The sequence below is a fragment of the Crocuta crocuta genome, unplaced genomic scaffold (genome assembly GCF_008692635.1).
Source record: "Crocuta crocuta isolate KB4526 unplaced genomic scaffold, BGI_CrCroc_1.0 scaffold122, whole genome shotgun sequence".
In the NCBI taxonomy this organism is placed as follows: Eukaryota; Metazoa; Chordata; class Mammalia; order Carnivora; family Hyaenidae; genus Crocuta; species Crocuta crocuta.
The window spans coordinates 329098-352783 of record NW_027528839.1 but is presented as its reverse complement, the minus strand read 5'-3'; the positions used below and the strand labels follow the sequence as shown (position 1 = coordinate 352783).

The 23686-nt window shown below is 37.7% G+C and overlaps 1 protein-coding gene across 7 annotated transcripts in view; it reads right to left on the bottom strand.

Moving 5' to 3' along the window:
* The window catches only part of DNM3 (dynamin 3), a 584407-nt gene that overhangs the window by 265579 nt on the left and 295142 nt on the right, over positions 1–23686 (bottom strand). For all 7 annotated transcript variants that reach the window (XM_077755999.1, XM_077756002.1, XM_077755998.1 and 4 more), the window contains one exon: positions 1483–1596. In XM_077755999.1, the coding sequence (XP_077612125.1) occupies positions 1483–1596 (114 nt within the window). The remainder of the gene's footprint in view (positions 1–1482; positions 1597–23686) is intronic.

Here is a 23686-nt window from a genome sequence, read left to right as displayed (position 1 = left end):
GTTAATTAATCTATATAAAACACTAGCTATTATTATCATGAATCCTCAGAAAAATCTTTCGCTTTCCCCAGAATAACTGATAAAATCTTCCAATCCAATATGAATTTAAATGTGCATAAATAATCCTCTAAGCTCTTGGAAACAAAATGTATCTAAGAGATCTTTTAAGGCAATGAGCACAAAAGAAGAAGACACTCCATCGACTAATTTTTCTATACAGATAAGCCTTTAAGAGCTCCTGAAGCTGTGGTCTTTGAACACAGGAGCTTCCCACAGAATGACAAGGATATTTGAGCAGCCAGCATAGGAAAATAAACCATTGCTAAGCCTCAGACTCTTGCAACAACTACTCCATATTTGACTGAAGTAAGTGAAATATATGATATAAAAGTTTTTTAAAGCTTTTGTGTAAAAATTGTTTTTGAACGTTTCTGTAAGATTTTATTCCCTTACTGAAAACTTAGTGGCCATCAACAATCATTACTCTTATGCACAGAGTACTTAGGAAGCAGAAAGAACTATATAAGACATTAAACTTTAACTCCAACAATGGGCAAAGGCACCTTTTAGGACTTGCAAAATAATATCAAGCCAGGATTGGAAGGACTTTTACCTCTGAAATACATGCTCTTTATAGCCAAACAAAAGTGAGACAATCTCACCTGTAAATAGCTTTGCAAATCACAAAGTATTCTTATCTAATGTTTGTATACTGCATTATAAGCATGAAAAATAGCTCAGGTCAGACCAGAGCTCTTAAAATTTCCAAAACATAGTTTAATATAATCCATGACCTCCCAAATTCAACAGTATCATTTTATAGCACTTTAATGGTTCCACAAGATTGATATGATTTTTTGTACTTTTATAGCTACTGGATTTAAATAAGTAGTAAGTCACAGGGCCAAAATTATTAACATCTAACATGGTCCAGAGAGCAGAATTATCATAATTCATACTTTTACACAGATCTCAAATTTTCAAAGAACAAAATTCATACAAACAATTATTTGAGGGCTCGCTTGAAGACTAGTGATTTGGACATTTTCAAAAGCCTGCCATTTGAAACAGATGTCACAGGAACAATCCCAAAATTCTTTATTAACTCTGAATCAGTGCTATTAATTTCATTCTTAAGATGCTCTAGATCCCTGGGTCTTTTCAACACATTATTTAATGAAAATTGTCCCTATATCAGTATCTTGCCATTATTACAAAGAAGGAAATTTCCAACTACTGATCCCTAACTCCATTTCTTCAGGTTAACAAACATGTGACTATGCCAAAGAAATAAAAGAAATTTGAGGGAAATATTATAAACTTAAAAATCTATGAGGAAAAAACAATGCTTCTTCAAACACCGCAAGGTATGTCTTCCTGAAAGAGAACTATTCGTGTCTTGAAACTGTATATCACAATAATATCAATTAATTTGAAATTGGAAACACTTTCATAAAATAACTGTCATTCTCTGTGACTTACCTCGTCATCTTTGTACCAGGACAAGCTTTCAGCTGTAAGGACAAACCAGTATCCCTTAGAGCCTCCTTTCATGATGCCAATGTTGCTGATGGTTAGCCACCCCTTGCGAATCACCTACAAGAGAGCACAAATTGGCAGAGATGTTTGGTTTAAAGTGACTCAATGAAGAGCATAGGTCTTGTACTAAGTGGAGTTAAAAACAAGGTATAAATTGCAATAAGAACAACATTGTTTCCCCAAAGCTCAACCTCTATTGAGCTATTTAAGACAATTTATCTTCCCAAACTACAGATAACCAGAGGGAAATCTCTCCCATCAGATGGACACAATTAAAACTGCAGACTTATATGGATGGTGGAAGCAAACAGGAATAAGGCAGACTAATAGGCTTGTGCTGAGCCTATTTATGGCATTGCTGTTGTAATTAAAACATATTTAGTTGATTAGGTGAACAATAATAAACTCTCCATGCCCACTGCCTCTCTCCCCCTCCTAGTCCACTGGTCCATTTGTTTGCCTGCTTTGCTTCTCATTAGGATTTCCACCAGAGACTGGCCACCAAATGGTAAAAAGAAGAAACTCAAGTCAGCCAATTAGTTCCTTGTTAACAGTTCACCACTCTGAATAAAACTGAATGAGTTTCAAGAAAGCTGAAACAATAAGCACAAGCTAAAAGTTTGGAGCTTTTCAAGGGTCTAGATTTATCTGTCTACTTCTGGTTGCTATTTGTCTTGTTAAAAACATGTAGGATCTTCATGAAAATCTTTAAACAGCATTTAAAGTTTAAAACATTAATAACTTAGAATATATCTTGGATATAAATTATTTATAAATGGCATTTGAGTGAAAGCCTAACTTTTTCTCAGGGTTGCAAAGTTAAATTCTTTTTTTTTTTTTTTTACAAATAGTTTATTGTCAAATTAGTTTCCACATAACACTCAGTGCTCATCCCCACAAGTGCCCTCCTCCATGCCCATCCGTCCTCCCCCCCACATCCATCAGTCCTCAGTTTTTGTCAGCATTCAAGAGTCTCTCATGGTTTGCCTCTCTCCCTTTCCCCCACCATTTCCGCCCTTCTTCTCCCCCTTGTTCCTCCGTCAAGTTCCTCCTAATCCTCCTATACGTGCAAACATATGATATTTGTCCTTCTCTGCCTGACTTTGTTCGCTCAGCATAACACCCTCAAGGTCCATCCATGTTGCTACAGGGAAATACAAATCAAAACCACACTGAGATACCACCTCACGCCAGTCAGAGTGGCTAAAATGAGCAAATCAGAGAACTCTAGATGCTGACGAGGATGTGGAGAAACGGGCACCCTCCTACACTGTTGGTGGGAACGTAAACTGGTACAGCCCCTCTGGAAAACAGTGTGGAGGTTCCTAAGGAAACTAACAATAGAACTCCCCTATGACCCAGCAATAGCACTGCTAGGAATTTACCCAAGGGATACAGAAATGCTGATGCATAGGAGCACATGTACCCCAATGTCCATAGCAGCACTCTCCACAATAGCTAAAACATGGAAAGAGCCTAAGTGTCCATCAGCAAAGTTAAATTCTTTTTTTCCACATTGCATAGATGACCATCTCCCCTATACCAGACAGTTTTGTTGTCATAGAACCAAAAAAGAAATACTGTATGAAATTATATGATACTGTTCTAAGTATCAATAATCATCCTATACCTAAATTAATCAATATCCTAGAGACCCTGAAATATTTAAAAAATACTTATTTAATGATTAGTGAGTGTCAGTTCCTAAATGAAGATGAATTACCTGAATAATCAGATTTTTTAAAGTTATTGATAATAAGTTTTCTTGCTAAAGAATAAAAGTCAATCCTAGGGAAAATTGTGAAATAAGCCAAAGTTATTATTCTTGATCTTCAAGACTCTCTCCACACCCTCAGTCCTTGCCACCCTTGATTCCCTGTTTCAGCTTTTCCAGGTGTCCATTCTCAATGCTCTGTAACTTCTGTAGACCTCTACATAGAACCTCACCCTATCTCTGACTAAGGAAGTTCTCTCAGTTGTTCAACATTACTCCTGCCTCTTATTCTCTACTTCAGAAAGAAGAAAACAATACTTCTCAAAGTATGGTTTCTATCTGCTATAGTATAACTTTTGGGATGCTTTAACATGATGTTTGGGCCCCCACCAATCCAAAGAATCAGAATGTACACATATAAAACTCAGAAGCTATATTTAAACATGTGCCCAAGGTGATTATCATTCATGGTGAAGTTTGATGGTCATTGCTTGTACACATACAATGAAAACTTCACTCTGCTAAAGCAAATAATCTCATCTAATTTCTAGTAAGAAGCAAGTAGTCAATTTATTTCACACTAACATTGTTATCGACCCTATGAGGTTCTTACAATAGCATACTAATCACAGTACTAAAATGAAAGTATACTTGCATGTATCTTTGGATAGAACGGAAGTCCTTCAGATACTCCATAAATTGCAATGAGCAAATCATTATTTCATTCCTGGTAGAACAGGTTGGCCCCAACAAGGAGAGCCATGAATGTAGTTCGATGAACATTTCTAAAGAACCCTATTATATGTCAGGATGAAAAAAAATATGATGCCACAATCCCTGCCTTCATGAATCTTTTTTTTTTTAAATAGAGGAATTTTCTTTTTTTAAAATGTTTTCTATTTTTTTTTGAGAGAGAGATAGAGACAGCATGAGCAGGGGAGGGTCAGAGAGAGAGGGAGACACAGAATCTGAAACAAGCTCCAGGCTCTGAGCTGTCAGCACAGAGCCCGACACGGGGCTCGAACCCATGAACATGAGATCATGACCTGAGCCAAAGTTGGACGCTCAACCGACTGAGCCACCCAGGTGCCCCCCTGCCTTCATGAAGCTTATAGTTTAATAGGGAAGGCAGATCCATAAAGATTTAATTTCAATATAACAGTATAATAAGAAATGTATATCAAGCAAGATAAGGGGCACTTGACAAAATTTAGGAAGTTGTCAAAGGCTTTCTTTGAAGAAATGGTACCTCAGAACAGCCTGGAAGAGAAACAGGATGTCAGGTCAGGAAGTACAGTAAAACCCTATATTGCAAGTAATTTGTTCTACAAGTATTCTGCAAGACAAGCAAACATTTCTAATAAATATTATCTTGATAAATGAGCAATGTCTTGCAATATGAGTAGTATGTGATGCTGAATGTCACATGATCATTACTCACTCTCTCTCTCTCTTGCTGTGGGATTGTGGGTGATTGTCTCCCAGGCTCAGATGCTCAGTCTCAGACCGTGATGTTTGGCAGAAATCAGTTATTTTTCAGAACATTGGAAGGTGCCCAGAACTGACACTAGTGTAACTAGTGTAACTAGTGTATTTTTTGTCACTCCAAAGGACCTATGGACAGTCCTTTGCTTTTCTGTACAAGAGTAAGCTTAGGAATACTTTGCTTCCTTCTAAGTAAGGCTGCCTGCAGATATAGACCTTTTTCTCTGCTGCCTGATTTCCAGTCACATTAAATACAATACATGACAAGAATTTATTAATACTGTACTGTAGTCAACATCAGTGCAAATGTATACAATGACACCCATGCAGGAAAAGGTGGAAAAGAAGGGCGATAAGAAGAAGAAGATGATTACAGTGGAAGTGAAGAAGGAAATCATTGAGCAGTACAAATGAGATATGAGAGTGACCAAAATTGCAATATTATATAAGAAATTTTTATCTGCATCTTGTCTGCAGAGGAGGGGGAGAAAAAGATGGAAGAATCACTCACTTCAAATGAGGTTAGGGAGATGTGTAAAATGTGGGGAACAGTGCAAAATTTGGTAGACAAGCACTACCCTAATAAGGCTGGAGCAGTGCCAGCGATGAACCTGTTTAACAACAATGCAAAGCCACATTTCCACGAAATTCTCTAAAGGAGGCAAAAGCAAGTATCATTGGATAGATTTCTTGTTAAAGCTGCATGAAAAGAAAAAGATTCCACTGAACAAATAGACAGCAATAATTCCGTTAGTGATAGTGAAAGTTGTCCTACATAAAAACCCTCCTCTCTTTTGTCTCCCTCAAACCAGCCATGAAGGTTTTCAAAGGTAAGCACAGGTTAATTTGTTTATTTTTCTTTATATTTTATACTTTCTTTATTATTTTATATCATATTACAGTATTGTAATCATTTCTATGTGAATATTTTTGGGTTGTGAAATGAATCATTTGAGTTTCCATTATTTCTTATGGGGAAATTCGCTTTGAAACATAAATGCTTGGGATTACAATCATGTTCCCAGAATGAATTATGCTCACAAACCAAGGCCTTACTGTAATTTGCTTATCTGTATGAAGAACAAACAAGAACGAAATATGAAAGGGCCACTTAATACAGAAAATGTGTGTTGGGGATAAAGAAATTGAGGTTCGGGAGGCAGGTAGGGTAAAGTTAGTGTGCATCCAGTTCCATGAGACTCTAAATTTTAGTGATCTCACTCCTCCTGCCAGTACTAAAGTAAGCTTCAAGTACACATATAAATTTATTTTTACATTATATATAACCATTTGTTAATAAATTGTGTATACCATATAGAAATATACAGAGAAATTTGAAAGTCTACATGAAGATAAACTCAATTATAATAAAAGTTTTTTATTTTGTGGGGAAAATGCATTTTATGTCTTATATTTCCATTTTATTATTACTTCTCAGAAATACAAAGCAAGGGTGCTGTCATTAACATGTCTGTTAATACATAGAAACCCCAACAGACTCCACCAGAAGCCTACTAGACCTGATCCATGAATTCAGCAAAGTTGCAGGGTACAAAATCAATGTACAGAAATCAGTTGCATTTTTATACACCAATAATAAAGCAACAGAAAGGGGAATCAAGAAAGTGATCCCATTCACAATTGCACAAAAAAACATTAGATACCTAGGAATAAAGCTAACCAAAGAATAAGAGATCTGTATGATGAAAACTATAGAAGGAAATTGAAGAAGACACAAAGAAATGGAAAATTTTACCATGCTCATGGGTTGGAAGAATAGATATTGTTAAAATGTCATTACTACCCAAAGCAATCTACACATTCAATGCACACGCAATTGAAATTTCACCAGCATTCTTCTCAAAACTAGAACAGACTATCTTAAAATTTGTATGGAACCACAAAACCCGAATAGCCAAAGTAAAATTGAAGAAGAAAACCAAAACGGGAGGCATCACAATCCCAGACTTTAGCCTCTACTACAAAGCTGTCATCATCAAGACAGTATGGTATTGGCACAAAAACAGACGCATAGACCAATGGAATAGAATAGAGAACTCAGGACCCACAAATTTATGGCCAACTAATCTTTGACAAAGCAGGAAAGAATATCCAATGGAAAAAAGACAGCCTCTTTAACAGATGCTGCTGGGAGAACTGGACAGCAACATGCAGAAAATGAAACATGCAGAAAATGAATGCAGAAAATGATCACTACCTCACACCATACACAAAAGTAAACTCAAAATGGATGAAGGACCTGAATGTGAGACAGGAAACTATCAAAACCCTAGACAAGAAAGCAGGAAACAACCTCCTTGATCTCAATCAATCACAGCAATTTCTTACTTGACACATCCCCAAAGGCAAGCGAATGAAGAGCAAAAATGAACCACTGGGACCTCATCAAGATAAAAAGCTTCTGCACAGCAAAGGAAACAATCCATAAAACTAATAGGCAACCAACAGAATGGGAAAAGATAGTTGCAAATGACATATCAGATAAAGGGCTAATATCCAAAATCTATAAGGAACTCACCAAACTCCACACCTGAAAAACAAATAAGCCAGTGAAGAAATGGGCAGAAGACATGAGCAGACACTTCTCCAAAGAGGACATCCAGATGGCCAACAGACACATGAAACGATGCTCAGCATCACTCCTCATCAGGGAAATACAAATCAAAACCACACTGAGTTACCACCTCACGCTGGTCAGAGTGGTAAGATGAACAAATCAGGAGATTATAGATGCTGGGAAGGATGTGGAGAAATGGGCACCCTCCTACACTGTTGGTGGGGATGTAAGCTGATGCAGCCCTTCTGGAAAACAGTATGGAGGTTCCTCAAAAAATTAACAATAGAACTCCCCTGTGACCCAGCAGTAGCACCACTAGGAATTTACCCAAGGGATACAGGAGTGCTGATGCATAGGAGCACATGTACCCCAATGTTCATAGCAGCGCTCTCAACAATAGCCAAAACATGGAAAGAACCTAAGTGTCCATCAACTGATAAATGGATCAAGAAGATGTGGTATATTTATACAGTGGAATACTACATGGTAATGAGAAAGAATGAAATCTAGCCATGTGTAGCAACACGGATGGACCATGAGGGTGTTATGCTGAGCAAAATAAGTCAGGCAGAGAAAGACAGATATCATATGTTTGTACATATAGGTGGATTAGGAGGAACTTAACGGAGGACCATGAGAGAGAAGAAGGGAAAAAATAGTTTGGGAGAGGGAGTGAGGCAAACCATGAGAGACTCTTGAAAGCTGAGAACAAACTGAGGGCTAATGTGGGGTAGGGGAGAGGGGAAGGGGGGTGATGGGCGTGGAGGAGGGCATTTGTTGGGATGTTCACTGGGTGTTATATGGAAACCAACTTGACAATAAACTATTTTTAAAAATATGTCCATTAAATGTTAATAAGTCTGAATTGTTTTCTTATTTTCTAGATAGAAGCACATATAAGTAGGTATTCTACTGTATCCTCCTTCATTCTAGTGGATTTTGCACACTCTACAAGACAGAGAAACTAGATTATGTAAACTATTGCAATAACTCAAATGAGAAGTGACCAAGGTGTGAACTAAAGCTATGATATGGTAAGGATGAAAATAAATAAATTTACTGGAGAAATACCTATGAAATAAAATCAACAGGACTTGTAACTAGATGAGAGCAACATAGTGAATGTAAAGACTCTAGAACGACACTTTACAGTAGCCATACGTGGCCATTGGGCTCTAGTGACTAGTTTCAATTCAGGTGTTCAAGAAGTATAAAATGCAACCTGGATTTTGAGAGTTTAGTATCCAAAAAAACCCTCATAAATATGATAAATTATTTATGATATATTGAAATAACATTACATTGAATATATAGGTTAAATAAAACTTGTGTTTAGTATTCATTCCACTGTTTCATTTTTATTTTATTAAAAAATGTTTTTAATGTTTATCATTTTTTGAGAGAGAGAGAGAGAGTTGGGGAGGGGCAGACACAGAATCTCAAGCAGGTCTAGGCTCTGAGCGGTCAGGACAGAGCCCAATGTGGGGCTCCAACTCATGAACCATGAGATCATGACCTGAGCTGAAGTTGGACACTTAACCGACTGAACCACTCAGGCATTCCTCATTCTATTTTTTAATGTGGCTATCAGAAAAGTTTAAATTACATACGTGGTTTACATTGTATTTTTATTGGACATTGTGCATTCTAAAATGATTTTGAAACACTTGGGACTACCAACTTATAAGGAACAGAGAAGAACCAAGTTTTAGAATGTAGAGGAGTTAATGATGAATTCAGCCAAGTCCGTGTTGAATTTGAGGTACCTATAGAAAATACACATAGAAGGGACCCAACCTCTGAAGTAAAATGGCAATGTTAGGACTAGAAATGAAGACTTGCAAATCCTACATAGGGATATAAATATAGAAATGGATATATAGATAAAGATGTATCAGTTAAAACTTTGAGTGAAATAGCAGCGGCTCACAGTGGAATCCTGGGGAAATACCAATATTTAAGAGATGGTCAGAAAAGAGCCTAAAAAGGAATGTCAGCGAAATAATAGCAATAAGATCATGGTAGCCAAAGGCAAGGAGAACTTCAAGGACAGTGTAGTTGGGAGTGTCAGATTCAACGCCGAAAGGGATGTGTAAAGTGCAATGCAGACATCATAGCGTCTTCAGCTATGCCAGTTGCAGTGCAGTGGTAGTATAAATCAAAGTTCACTGGGTTCAAAGGTGAATGTGAAGTAAAAACTGGAGACAATAACTGAAAAGAGCTCTATCCAGAGGAGGATGAAAGACATTTAAAATCAGATACAGGAGCAAAGGAGGTGATGGCGCTGTTGCTGCTGCTATTTTGTTGTTGTTTTGGATTTCCTTTATTTAGTATAGTCAAGTATTTATTGGTTGAAGAGAAATAACAGTACAGAATAAGAGATTAGTGATATAAAAAAAAAACAATACAATGATAAAGAAGAGGAATGGAGCACATGGAGTACAGAAGGGGACTGTCATTGAACAGAAATTGGCCTACCAACTCTTGTGAATCTGGAGAGGTTGGGAGAGTAAGGACAGATGCATGTCCTTTGTAAGGAAAATGGTAGAAAGTTTAGGAAGGTTATATTTGATCTTCCGATTTCTATTGATAAGAGCAGAAACTAAATTATCTGCAGGGGAGTAAGGATGAAAAGTTGAAAAGATGGCTTATTTAGAGCATGAAACAATTCATCAGTAATTGAAAGAGAGTGAACATAACAAGACTTAGGAAAAAAGAGTGTTGACAAAACAAAACACTACAGAACTCATAAAAGATAACATAGGAGAAAAAATATCTAGATGACTTTGGGTATAGTGATGCCTTTCTAGACATAGCACCAAAGACATAACCCATGAAGTAAATAATTGATAAACTGGAATCATTAAAATTAAAAAAACTTCTGCTCTGCAAAAGACAATATCAAAAGAATTAGAAGACAAGTCACAGATTGGGAGAAAATATTTGCAAAAAACCATATAATAAAGGACAGTAATCTAAAATATACAAAGAACTCTGAAAACTTGATAATAAGAAAACATACAACCTGATTAAAAACTGGGCCAAAGACTTTAACAGATGCCTTATACAGAAGGCAAATAAGCATACAGAAAGATCTTCCATATCCTATGCCATCAGATAATGCAAATTCAAACAATGAGGTACCACTACACACCTAATAAAATGTCCCCAATCCAGAAAACCAACAACACCAAATGCAGGATGTGGAACAACAGGAATTCTCATACATTTGCTGGTAGGAATACAAAATGGTACAGCCACTTTGGAAGAGAGTTTGTCACTCTCTTAGAAAACCAAATATATTCTTAGCATGTGATCCAGAAATCGCCATCCACGGTATTCACCAAAAGGAGTTAAAAACTTAGGTACACACATGTATGTTTATAGCAGCTTTATTCATAATTGCCAAAACTTGAAAGAAATTGAGATGTCCTTCAATAGATGACTAGATAAACACTCCATGGTACATCTAGATGCTGGACTATTTTTCAGCACTAAAAAGAAATGAGCTATCAAGCCATGAAATGACATAAAGGAAACTGAGATGCATATTAGTAAGTAAAATAAGCCAATCTAAAAAGGCTATATAGTATATGATTTCAACTATAGAATATTCTGGAAAATGCAAAACTATGAAGACAATAAAAAAATCAGTGGTTTTCAGGGATGAGGGTAGGGATGGGGGAAGTGAAATAGGCAGAGCATAGAAGGTTTTTTAGGGCAAAACTAATTTGTGTGCTATTATAATGAAGGATATATAACATTATACCTTTTCCCAAATCATACAATGTACAACTCTGAGAGTGAACCCTAAGGTAACTATATATTTTGGGTGATGATGTGTCAATGTACATTCATCCTTGGTTAAAAAAAAAAAAAATTCTGCTCGGGGCACCTGGGTGGCTTAGTCGGTTGAGCGTCCGACTTTCGCTTAGGTCATGATCTCGCGGTTCGTGGGTTCAGGCCCCGCGCCGGGCTCTGTGCTGACTGCCAGCTCAGAGCCTGGAGCCTGTTTTGGATTCTGTGACTCCCTCTCTCTATGACCCTCCCCTGCTCACGCTGTCTCTCTCCCTCTCCTAGAAATAAATAAAACATTAAAAAAAAAAATTCTGCTGAGCTATATTGGTAATAGGGGAAGCTACAGATATGTGTGGGCAGAGCGTGTATGAAAAATCTCTATACTTGACTCCATTTTGTTGTAAGCCTAAAAGTTCTCTAAAACCATAAATTCTTGGGATGCCTGGGTGGCTCAGTCAATTAGGTGTCTGACTCTTGATTTTGGCTCAGATTGTGGTCACAAGGCTTGTGAGTTTGGGTCCCACTTTGGGATTCTCTCTCTCTGCCCCTACCCCACTCATGCTCACTCTGTTTCAAAATAAATAAACTTAAAATAAATTAAAACAAATAAAAAATAAAAATTTAAAAATAAAAAATTAAGTCTTTAAAAAAAAGGTGGAAAGCTGAGAATGAAGGCCATGGATTGCAGTGATGCAATGGGCATAGTGCTCTGCACACTAGAAGTAGAAAAAGAGAATATAAGTGGAAATTGATCCAGGGTTCTGAATTTTTAGGTCCATGTGATCTAAGTACATGGGTGTAAAGATGAAGATTTGGGGCAAGGGACTACTTCAGATGATCATCCAGTAAATCTGGGCCAGGCAGAGAAATGAGACCAGGAGGGGGCCTAATAGAAAGGTAGAAAATGGAAAGATGAAGAGATTGGAGATGCTAAGGAGGTTTAAAAAATGCGCACACTATGTAAGTGAAGACAAGAATGGAGTTTTGGGGATTTAAGATGATGTGAAGTGATAACCTGCTTGATCCGACTGTCACCATTGGATTAATCTCTCAAGGATGCACCACTATTTCTAGAAGTACTTAATGTTATAGCTAAATGGGATACTTAGGAAACATGATTTGGTCCAATGGATATATTCAACTGTGCCATACAGAAATTATGAGTTACTAATAACAGTTAAAATGAAATTTGCAAAGAATTGACAAAAATCATTAGATACTACATTCTACAAAATGACAGTCATTTGCACTGCAATAGACTTTCTCATCTGGAGGAAAAAAAGAGAGAGAGAGAGAATGACAGGTAGCCTGTTGTGAATGCACATGGCCCACATCCCTTCACAGGAACCCATGGAAGTGTGTTCAGTACCGAATGCTGTCAGCAAGTTAAGTTGCTGTCATAAAATATGTAAGAAGCTCTGTCAGCCTTTTCTGGAAAAGGAAAAAAAAAAGGAAGCATATTTGTCACAAATGGGCTTTTTGTTTTCCCAATAACACTTCAAAATAAGGATGAAGAAAAGGTAATTCCTAAAACACTCTTTCATAAAAGAATTGAGGCGCGAGAGAAATCATGAAATCAACATAAAGCAGCAGAATAAGATAGGAAAAGGCAAGAATTCTGGAAAAATGGTCAGAATATAAGAGGTAAGAATGCGAGGGGAAATTAAAAGAATAAGACAAAAGAAAATAAGGGAGAAATAGAAGATAAAGAGTAAATAAAATAACATTTGAAATGAATGACAAGACAAATGGAGTTGATTGTAGATTCTTTTCATAGAGAAAGATGTTAATTTTGCATTCAAACTTAAAACTATGAAAAAAAATCCACCAACATTCAGTAGAATAACTGGTTATAGCCTCTTGGTGTTTGAACATCAAATTCTGTTTTGAGTTTCCAAGTAAACAAGAGCAAGAAAGCTCATGATTACATGACTAGAAGGGGCCTTCAGAGCTGAAAAGGGCATGTTCATATTTGTCAGGCTTGAAGTCAACCATTTAAAAAAAATTTATTGCCATAAAATATTACCGAAGCTCCTTTTGCCAAACACAGAAACTGTGAAAGCAACTGCAAGACCAGCAATGGGGAGAGTAGAAGAGCTCAGGCCCTCTCTTAGGGGCAAGCCCACTCTAGAGAGTATCGTTCTAGCCAGTTCCTTCCATGCTATGAGCACTCAGGCTTCAGACCTCACCATCTGGCCAGCACCTTGGATCATAAAATTAATACACAGACAAGGAATAAAATTATGGGGAGAAAAAAAAAGTACATGTGGAAAAGTTCTCATGTGGCCAAGACTTTGGGCCTTGAACTTTGTGAGCAGGGCATTTTAACCTTGGCCTTGCATATGATAAACCGTACAAGTTTTTCTCAGCTCTGCAACTGGCTTTTAACCGTTGCAGCCTAAGTAAGGTTTGTAAATCAAAAACTCCTCAATATTTTGAACTTGGCAGATTATAAAAGCTTATATACAGGCTTTATCCATAGAGGAGTAGCTGCTTCTGTAAAGGTAGTGTATATATACCGCAGGACCTATCTGGGTCAATGCTGCATAACTGCATGGGCCCAGTGACAGGCCAGGCCAGGCCCTCAGCTAGTAAGAAGAGACGTACCTTTGCAAGCACAGGTATATTCAGGATATAATCTTCTTGAATTTGGCTGGCAGAGATTTTTCTAAGCAGGTGAGCCTGAGACAAGGACTCAACATTAGGGAAGAGTCTTTCTGTATATATACCTTAGTAGGCCTCAGGACAGAGAATTCAATTTACTACTTGTAAACAGTAAGGCAGTTGAGGCCCATATGTATCACAGAGCCCTCTTGAGGCTCTAGCTTTAATTTACCAGGTGCAGGCGTCAGGTGGGAGGTAGGAAGTGTTCAATGAGCTTCCCTCAACACCATTCTTTATCCGAGCTCAGGGCAAACTACAGAGAACTAACTACAGACTCAAGGGTCACCTTCCACTGCAGCACAAGCTCATAAGCCTGCTCTGGATTAATTATATAGACAGGAGAAAGTCTCATTGGGAGGCCAGGGCTTTTAGATAAAGAAATTGTGTAACAAGAGGCAGGAAGGGAAACACAAAGGCATAGGAAAAACTATGAGGTCTTGAATACACTGCACAGTAGAGGGAGGAACTGAAATAAGACCTGGGGACTAGGGCTGCCACCCCTGCGGAACCCTGAACACTGCAATAGATGGATATGGGCCTTTCAGTGCCCTTCTCTCAGACTACATGCATACATGACTTTGCCCTTGGTGGTTAACTGCACAATGGCAAGAATAACTTCTTAGGGAGAGAATCTACCCCCAGTAAATTTAGAGGTTCACAAACAACTAGGAAAAAACTGTTTGACAGCCTGGTAGGGCTAAGACCAGAAAGGTTTCCTTAATCTACCAGATACCCCTAAATGTCTGTTGTAGTCAATGGCCACAGCTACAAAAGGGTACAGGAAGTAATAATCAAAACAGTCTGGTACTGGCACAAAAATAGACACATAGATCAGTGGAACAGAAGAGAGCCCAGAAATAAACCCATGCTTTTATGATCAATTAGTCTACGACAAAGAAGGAAGAATACCAATTTAAAAAGATAGTCTCTTCAAAAAAATGTGTTGGGAAAACTAGACAGTAACATACAAAAGAATGAAACTGGACCACTTTCTTACAATATATGCAGAAATAAACTTGAAATGGATTAAAGACCAGGGTGCCTGGATAGCTCAGTCAGTTAAGCCTTTGACTTCAGCTCAGGTCATGAACTTGGGGTTCATGAGTTCAAGCCCCGCATCAGGCTCTCTGCTGACAGCTCAGAGCCTGGAGCCTGCTTCAGATTCTGTCTCCCTTTCCCTCTGCCCCTCCCCTACTTGTGCGCTCTCTCTCTCTCAAAAATAAATAAATAAACATTTTTTAAAAATGGATTAAAGATCTAAATGTAAGACCTGAAACCATAAGAATCCCTGAAGATAACACAGGTAGTAATTTCTCTAACATTAGCCATAGCAACATTTTTCTAGGTATGTTTCCTAAGGCAAGGGAAACAAAAGCAAAAATAAACTATTGAGACTACACCAAAATAAAAAACTTCTGCAAAGCAAAAGAAACAATCAACAAAGCAAGACATCCTACTGAATGGGAGAAGATATTTGCAAATGGTATATCTAATAGGAAGTTAGTTTTCAAAATTATATATTTTAAACTTACACCACAATACCAAAAATCCCACAAATAATCCAATTAAAAATGGGCAGAAAACATGAACCTTCAAACGGCAACAGACACATGAAAAGATGCTCAACATCACTCATCATCAGGGAAATGCAAATCAGAACCATAATGAGATATCACCTCACATGTGTCAGAATGGCTCAAATCAAATATTAAAGAAACAAGTGTTGGTGAGAATGTGGAGAAAAAAGAAATCTCATGCACTGTGAAAAACAGTATGTGGGTTCCTCAAAAAAATTAAAATAGAATTACCATATAATTTGANCAACAGACACATGAAAAGATGCTCAACATCACTCATCATCAGGGAAATGCAAATCAGAACCATAATGAGATATCACCTCACATGTGTCAGAATGGCTCAAATCAAATATTAAAGAAACAAGTGTTGGTGAGAATGTGGAGAAAAAAGAAATCTCATGCACTGTGAAAAACAGTATGTGGGTTCCTCAAAAAAATTAAAATACAATTACCATATAATTTGATAATTGTACTACTGGGTATCTACCCAAAGAATACAAAAACACTAATTCAAAAAGACACACGCACCTCTATGTTTATAGCAGCATTATTTACAATAGCCAAAATATGGAAGCAATTCAAGTGTCCACTCATAGATGAATGAATAAAGAAGATGTGGTGTATCCATATACATACAAAGAAATATTGCCCAGACATAAAAAAAGAATGAAAGCTTGCCATTTGCAACAAGTTAGATGAATCTAGAAGGATAAATGCTAAGTGAAATAAGTCAGAGAAAGACAAATATCATATGATTTCACTCATCTGTGGAATTTGAGAAACAAAAGAACAAATAAAAAAAGGAGACAAAGAAAAACCAACAACAGGCTCTTAAATACAGAAAACAAACTGGTGGTGACCAGGGTGGACAGAGAAGATGGGTAAAATATGTGATGAGGATTAAGAGTATAATTATCATGAATCACTATCACTGAATAATATATAGAGTTGTTGAATCACTATATTGTACATCTCAAACTAATATAACAGTATATATTAAAAATGCTGAAATTAAAAATATGAAGTACTAAGCAGCTTCAAAGGAAAAAAGGGGCAATAAAGGGTACAGGAACATAAACGTAGCCTGGGATAACCGCTTTAGACCAAGGAATCTATTTGCCTTAATTAATTTGGTTGATTTGGAGCTAGTGCTGTGATTATCTTTTGTGGCCCAACTTCGCTTTATTTCTGAAGTAAGGAACACAAGAGATGATTTCAGCTTCAGAAGTCCAGTAAGAACCACTCATTTTTATGGAGGCCAGCTCAGAGTATAGCTCCTGGAGGAACCCCAGCTCCACTGGGGTAAGACCCTCTTAGTCTGGGGCCAAAAGAGTATGCATTGAGGATGTACATGAACTTGATGTTCCCCAAGTTCCTTAGACTTTACAAACTCCTGCAGCGATATAATCTGTGGACTTTAATTTCTGACAACTTCGTAGTAGGAGGGAATTCATATTTGCATTAAAGGCATGTCTATTTTGTTGATGTTTTATTACTGAGTATTAACACTGTATAATATATTAATGATGCTATGTGATCATTGCAGAATCTCTATAGCTATGAGAACAATATGACTGGACATAATTTGAAACAGAAAACACGATGAGGTGAAAACATTTAAGTACACAGTCTAGTCTTGGATTGAATTTTACTGATGGACTGTGTTGGCCCACTTCAGAGCCTTCTGTCCACTAGGGGTGCTTGGAGGACACCCAAAGGAGTCATGGTTAGTGTGGGAGGAGGGGCTTCAAGAAGCAGGAGCAGTACTAGTAGACTGTTGATCTCTTCCCACAAAGGGGACAAGCCACAGTCCTGGTTAACCACTGGCTTAACCATTTAACCCAATGGAATAGGAGGCAAAGAAAGCTAAAGAATACTGCAGAGTGGGGATGGAGTGGTACTCCTGTTGTTTACTCACTCATCTCTGCTCCCCCCCCACACACACACATACACACACACCAGGAGGAGTAAAGTGACTTCTCAGATTGGCTAATCTAGAAGGACAATTAGGGAAGTGTAGTCAGGACTGTTCTCTCCCCCATTCTCTCCCCTGTTCATCTTAGGAGCTGGCCTGCCTACAGAGAACACACATCTAAAACAGAAAAGAAGGGGCTTCTGCCTATAGTTTTAAGACGAAGTTTAATTCAAGAAATGTTTCCAAAGGTCTTTCTCACCTAAGACACTTGATAAGCCAGCCAACTAGTATTTACTGAATACCTTTGATGGCACAGGCACTGTGCTAGGTCGCAATGAGGACCACCATGACTATGCCCAGATGTGTCTTACCATGGGCTGACAATATAAAAGACTGATTTTCACATCTGATGAGCTAATCTCATGACTGGGATAAAGAAGCTGTGAAAACAAGCAAATAAGGTGAAGCATATTGAAAGAATAATCAAATTAAAACATAAAATTATCAAATATTTTACAATAAATTGTTTTGTTTTCAAAACTTTACAAAATACTACTAAGAATGAATTGGCTAAGTGACATTTGTATGTTTGGATGTTCCTTTCATGGTTTTAACTTTCTAGGAAATCAGAACAGCATTTCATAAGTAACTAAAATAGGCAAAGTTAAGAATATGATTTGACTCCATTTCTTGGAACTCAAGGATAATAACAAGAGCTAACATTTACGAAACACTACTCCCAGCTAGGCATTGTGTTAAAAGTGTCACACTTATTATTTTAATCCACAGAATAATCCTTTGAGGGATGTAGTATTTTCCTTATATGACACATGAGGAAATTGTAGTCAGGCTCCTATTTTACTGCCAAGCCCCTCCTTGTAGCCAAAAGGCTTTCTCATAGGAAGTTAGGCACTGTTGGCTATTTTACTCCACTTTGATTCATGATTAATGTTTGTATAAAAGAAAGTCTCTCTGGTGGTCTGATTTCAGAGCCCCAGTCTTTAACCCACAACATATACAGAGATGTTGGCTGCCCATATTGTTTCTAACAGCAGGCAAATGGAAACAACCTATTTGCCTAAATTGAAACTGGCTACTAGAGTATGACATAACCATCTGATGTTAAATTAAACTCAAGGGATTCGGAAAAATGGGTGCAGGGGAATGGGAGACATAGGCTTCCAGGTATGGAATGGAGAAGTCTTGGGAATAAAAGGCACAGCATCAGGAATATAGTCAATGATGTAAGAACAATGTAACAGGATAGACAGTAGCTATACTTGTGAACACAGCATAATGCATAAATTTGTCAAACCACTAAGTTTTATACCTAAAACCAATGTAACATTGTGTGACAACTATCCTAAAAAAAAAAATGGGAATAGAGTCAAGGTCAAAGGTTTAGTCCCTATTTCAACCAATGGCTTCATCATTCTGTTCTGTGGTTGTAGAATGTACCCAACCCTGGTTAGTCACATTACAAAATAATAACAATAATAATAAATAATAATAATAATTTATGTACTTACTCTAGATGTTAATTAAAACCAGAGAAGATATTTGAAGTTTTTCTATCCTCTTTTAATTTAGAAATGTAATAAGTTCTCAAGGTTTCTTATGGTTAAAAAAATTAAGCTGAGCAAAAACACCTAATGCAAGACATGAGAAAATGTTTTTGCCTAGGGATGCTAATATGACACAGGACTCTATAGAGTCACATTGTTCAGGACTGTCTTCTAGCTCCAACACCTACTTGCCAGGTGACATTGGGTGAGTCTCTCCCTCAACTTCCTCACATGTAACATGGGATTATAATAACAACTGTAACACAGTTTTTGTGAGAATTATGAGTTAATAAATGTAAAGGACTTAGATCAGTACCTATTAATATTATTATAATAGTATTATTTCAGTTACATTTGTTAATGTAAGGACAAAAGACAAATATATATCAAATGTTAACTATGATTGAAATTAATGGTAAGATACAGTTATATTTATTTCCTCCTTCAACTTTCCTATATTTTCCATTTGTTCCTACAATATTCATGCTATTAAAAATACAAGTTGCAGGGGCACCTGGGTGGCTCAGTCAGTTTAATGTCTGGCTCTTGGTTTTGGCTCAAGTCATGATCTCACAGTTTTGTAGGTTCCAGCCCATGCTGGCAGCATGAAGTGTGCTTGGGATTCTCTCCCTCTCTCTCTCTGCCCCTCCCCACTTCCACTGTCTCTGTCTCTCTTAAAATAAATAAATAAACTTTAACAAATATATTAAAAATGCACGTTGCCATTACATTTTGCTTGCTTAAAAGAGGCAATTTCTTGAGATTCCCTTTAATGTTGGAAAACTGAGGCAGATTATAAACTACTGAGTAGTGAAATAACTATAGCACAACAAAGAAAGAAGTTATTCTGGAATATTATATGGGAAATCACCAGGATGAAAGAAGCTTGATTATTGTAAGTAAGGAACTGATTTGATTGACTGAAAACATGTTAGTACTATACAATAAAAGTGATTGAAAATAAGGAAATTTCATTTAATATCTATATCAAATCCCCCTTTTATATGGTGATACAGCTGCCAGAAAGATAATGACTTTCTAGTTTCTCTGTAAAATCCAACCTTCACCTAACAAAACTGGCATGAGCTTGAATTTGAACTACATGGAAAAAAAATTTTTTTAACTTAAGCTGAACTCCACGTTATTGTTTTGTGAAATAACCTCACAGATATAACCATGAAGATCCCCCTTCCCATTTTGTTTTGGGACTCCCCAAAACTACAAGGACAAGGACTACTCCTATGGTGCTTCTGTAGGATGGCCCCCATGAATCTTCCATTCATCCTACCCCATTAAAGCACCTTAAATTTCTTTCCATTGAGTTTCACTTCCAGAACATTAGCCCATGCTCACATAATAAGTGTATTTTTCATGACTTTGTGACTCAGCAGGCTATTGCACCTTCTTGATTCTCAAAATTACTTGTGAAGAATTTCTTCCTTTCTCATATCCCTGAATTTGCTCAGTTGCCTGTTTATGCATTATTTCTGCAACATGCACTACTATTTCTGAAGAGTTCACCAGGAGTCAGCTGTTTCTTCTCAGAGTTTACTCACCTAAACAGAGCTCTACAAGATCTAAGCCATTAACCATGATGAAAATCAGGGCTCTACTTTTTTTTCCACCTTTTTCCTGTGTATTTTATCCATGTGCAGAGCCTCCTTTGAAGTTAATAGAAGCCCTCCATGTGGAAAAGATTCCAAATGATATAAAACAGAATGAGAACTAAACTCGTCATCTATTTCTCACATTCAAGGACAAAAATATACACACATAAAGGAAAAGATACTTCATAATTAGCAAGTTCTGAGTAGAGTAGGGATATTTTACTAAAAATAATTCAGAGAGCTTCTTTAAGAGAGAAAAGAAAAAAGCACCTTAGTAAATGTTGGGTCATTTAATAGAAAATTACTGAGTACTTTATATGTGTCAGCACACTGAAAATATAATGATAAACCCCCAAATAAAAATAAAATTAAAAATAGGCACAGTCCCTGAAGTTCATGGGGCTTATAGACAAATGGGAGAAGAGACATTAAGCAAAGACTCACACATACACACACGTGTACAATTACAGATGTGGTTGGTGCTGCCAGGAAATGGTTCAGTACTTTAAGAGCCCTGACCTGCGTGGGGTATGAGAAGAGATGTACCTGAAGATTTTAAACCTTACACTAAAATCTGAGAGTTTTGGGTGAGAGTGGGAGATCAGGTGGCCATAGCACAAAAGCAAGAGTGGGCCCTTGCAAGACAAGCCTGGAAAGGAGGCAAATCATGCATGGCAGTGTAATTTATGTGAAGAAATTTGGTCTTTATTCCAAGAGGGATGGGAAGCCTTTGAAGTATTTAAAGGAGGATAGCAACATAAGATTTGCCTCATGAAAATTTCCCTTCTAGCTCTGGTTTGGTGAAGAGATTAGAGCGAGGAGAAAAGATGCAGGGAAAGTGGACAGAATCCCAAGTTATAGACAATGGTAACTTTGATGACAGTGGCAGAAATGGGCATATAGACAAGTGGACAGATGAGGAGTATTTAGGAGGAAAAAGTAATGTGACAATGATAAACTGGAGATGGAAGAAGAAAGAGAATAAGGTGTCAAGGATGACACCCAAGGTTTAAGTTTCTGAAGCTGGACAGCCTGTGGAGGCAGGTTCACTGAGAGAGAGAATAAAAGAGCCATGTTTAGGGAGGAAATAAGTCATGGGTTCAGTGTGGACACATCAAAATGTAAACATGTAAAATAAACTATTTGCTATAGAGAAGTCTTGATCAGATACACAGACTTGTGAATTGTTGATTTTGGGTGTGATTGAAGCCATAGGTATGAAAAAATGACATGAAGTATCTTCTTACACAAATAAGAAGAGAAGAAGGCCCTGTCATCAAGATCAAAAGCTTCTGCATAGCAAAGGAAACAATCCATAAAACTAATGGGCAACCAACCGAATGGGTAAAGATAGTTGCAAATGACATATCAGATAAAGGGCTAATATCCAAAATCTATAAGGAACTCATCAAACTCCACACCCAAAAGCCAAATAATCCAGTGAAGAAATGGGCAGAAGACATGAGCAGACACTTCTCCAAAGAGGACATCCAGATGGCCAACAGACACATGAAATGATGCTCAGCGTCCCTCCTCATCAGGGAAATACAAATCAAAACCACACTGAGTTACCACCTCAAGCCGGTCAGAGTGGTAAAATGAACAAATCAGGAGATTATAGATGCTGGCGAGGATGTGGAGAAACAGGCACCCTCCTATACTGTTGGTGGGAATGTAACTGGTGCAGCCCCAGTGTAGAGGTTCCTCAACAAATTAACAATAGAACTCTCCTGTGACCCAGCAATAGCACTGCTAAGAATTTACCCAAGGGATACAGGAGTGCTGATGCATAAGGGCACACGTACCCCAATGTTCATAGCAGCACTCTCAACAATAGCCAAATCATGGAAAGAGCCTAAATGTCCATCAACTGATGAATGGATCAAGAAGATGTGGTTTATCTATACAGTGGAATACTACGTGGCAATGAGAAAGAATGAAATCTGGTCATTTGTAGCAACATGGATGGAACTCGAGTGTGTTATGCTGAGCAAAATAAGTCAGGCAGAGAAGGACAGATACCATATGTTTTCACTTATAAGTGTAACAGGAGAAACTTATCAGAGGACCATGGGAGAGGGGAAGGGGAAAAATAGTTGGGGAGAGGGAGGGAGACAAGCCATGAGAGACTCTTGAATACTGAGAACAAACTGAGGGCTGATGGGAGTGGGACAGAGGGGAAGGGAGGTGATGGGCATGGAGGAGGGCACTTGTTGGGATGAGCACTGGGTGTTATATGGAAACCAACTTGACAATAAACCAAGAAAGAAAAAAAAAGAAGAAGAAGAAGAAGAGAAGAGGACCCTGGACTGAGGCTTGAGGAAAGCCAACATGTAAAGTCTGGAGGGGAAGATAAACCTACACAGGATACATGAGTGGCTGGAAGCTAAGAGAACAAAAAAGGGGATACTGCATCCACAGATATCAATAGAAGAAAATATTTAATAAGACAAATGAATGGAAAAGGTCAAATGCCACTGTGAGAGAAAGTGAGATTCAAAATTTAAAAAATACTCAAAAAATACCCCCCAAAATTGATTTGGGTAACAGGGAGGTTATTGAAGAGATAATACTCAAAATATTTAACAACTAGTATGGGACCATCCTGACCCATCTGAAAAGGTGTGGGGGTCACAATGCTGGAGCAGAACACTGGAGGCTCCCTTCTGTACCTGACCTTTGCCTTTAATTTCTAAATAAAGAGGTAAGTTGGGAGAATTCTGAGAAAGGAGCTTCAGTGTCTCTGATAATAGGCAGGCACTCGGGGGAGCGGCCAGCAAAATAACTAGTATAAAAGCATTCAATATTTGAACAACCACTGTGGTTCCACTAATAAATACATGCTGGCTGCACAACCTTACAAAGCATTGTTTCTGTGGCTTGGTGGAGAGGGGAAGCTGCCAGAACGAAATGAGTGACTGATGGAGTAGAAGGTCTCCCAGACAACCCTGATTTCACATTGATAAATCAATGTTTACATCTACATGCAGAAAAACATTGTTCCAAAATTAAAAAAAAAAAAAAAGGAATTGGCCAATGAAGAAAACATATATCAAAGAGATATATTAAAAAGTTCCTGGTAGGACACGTGAGTAACTCAGTTGGTTAAGCATCTGACTTCGGCTCAGGTCATGATCTCACAGTTCATTAGTTCAAGTCCCACACTGGGCTCTGTGCTGACAGCTCAGAGCCTGGAGCCTTTGGATTTTGTATCTCCCTGTCTCTCTGCCCCTCCCTTGCTTGC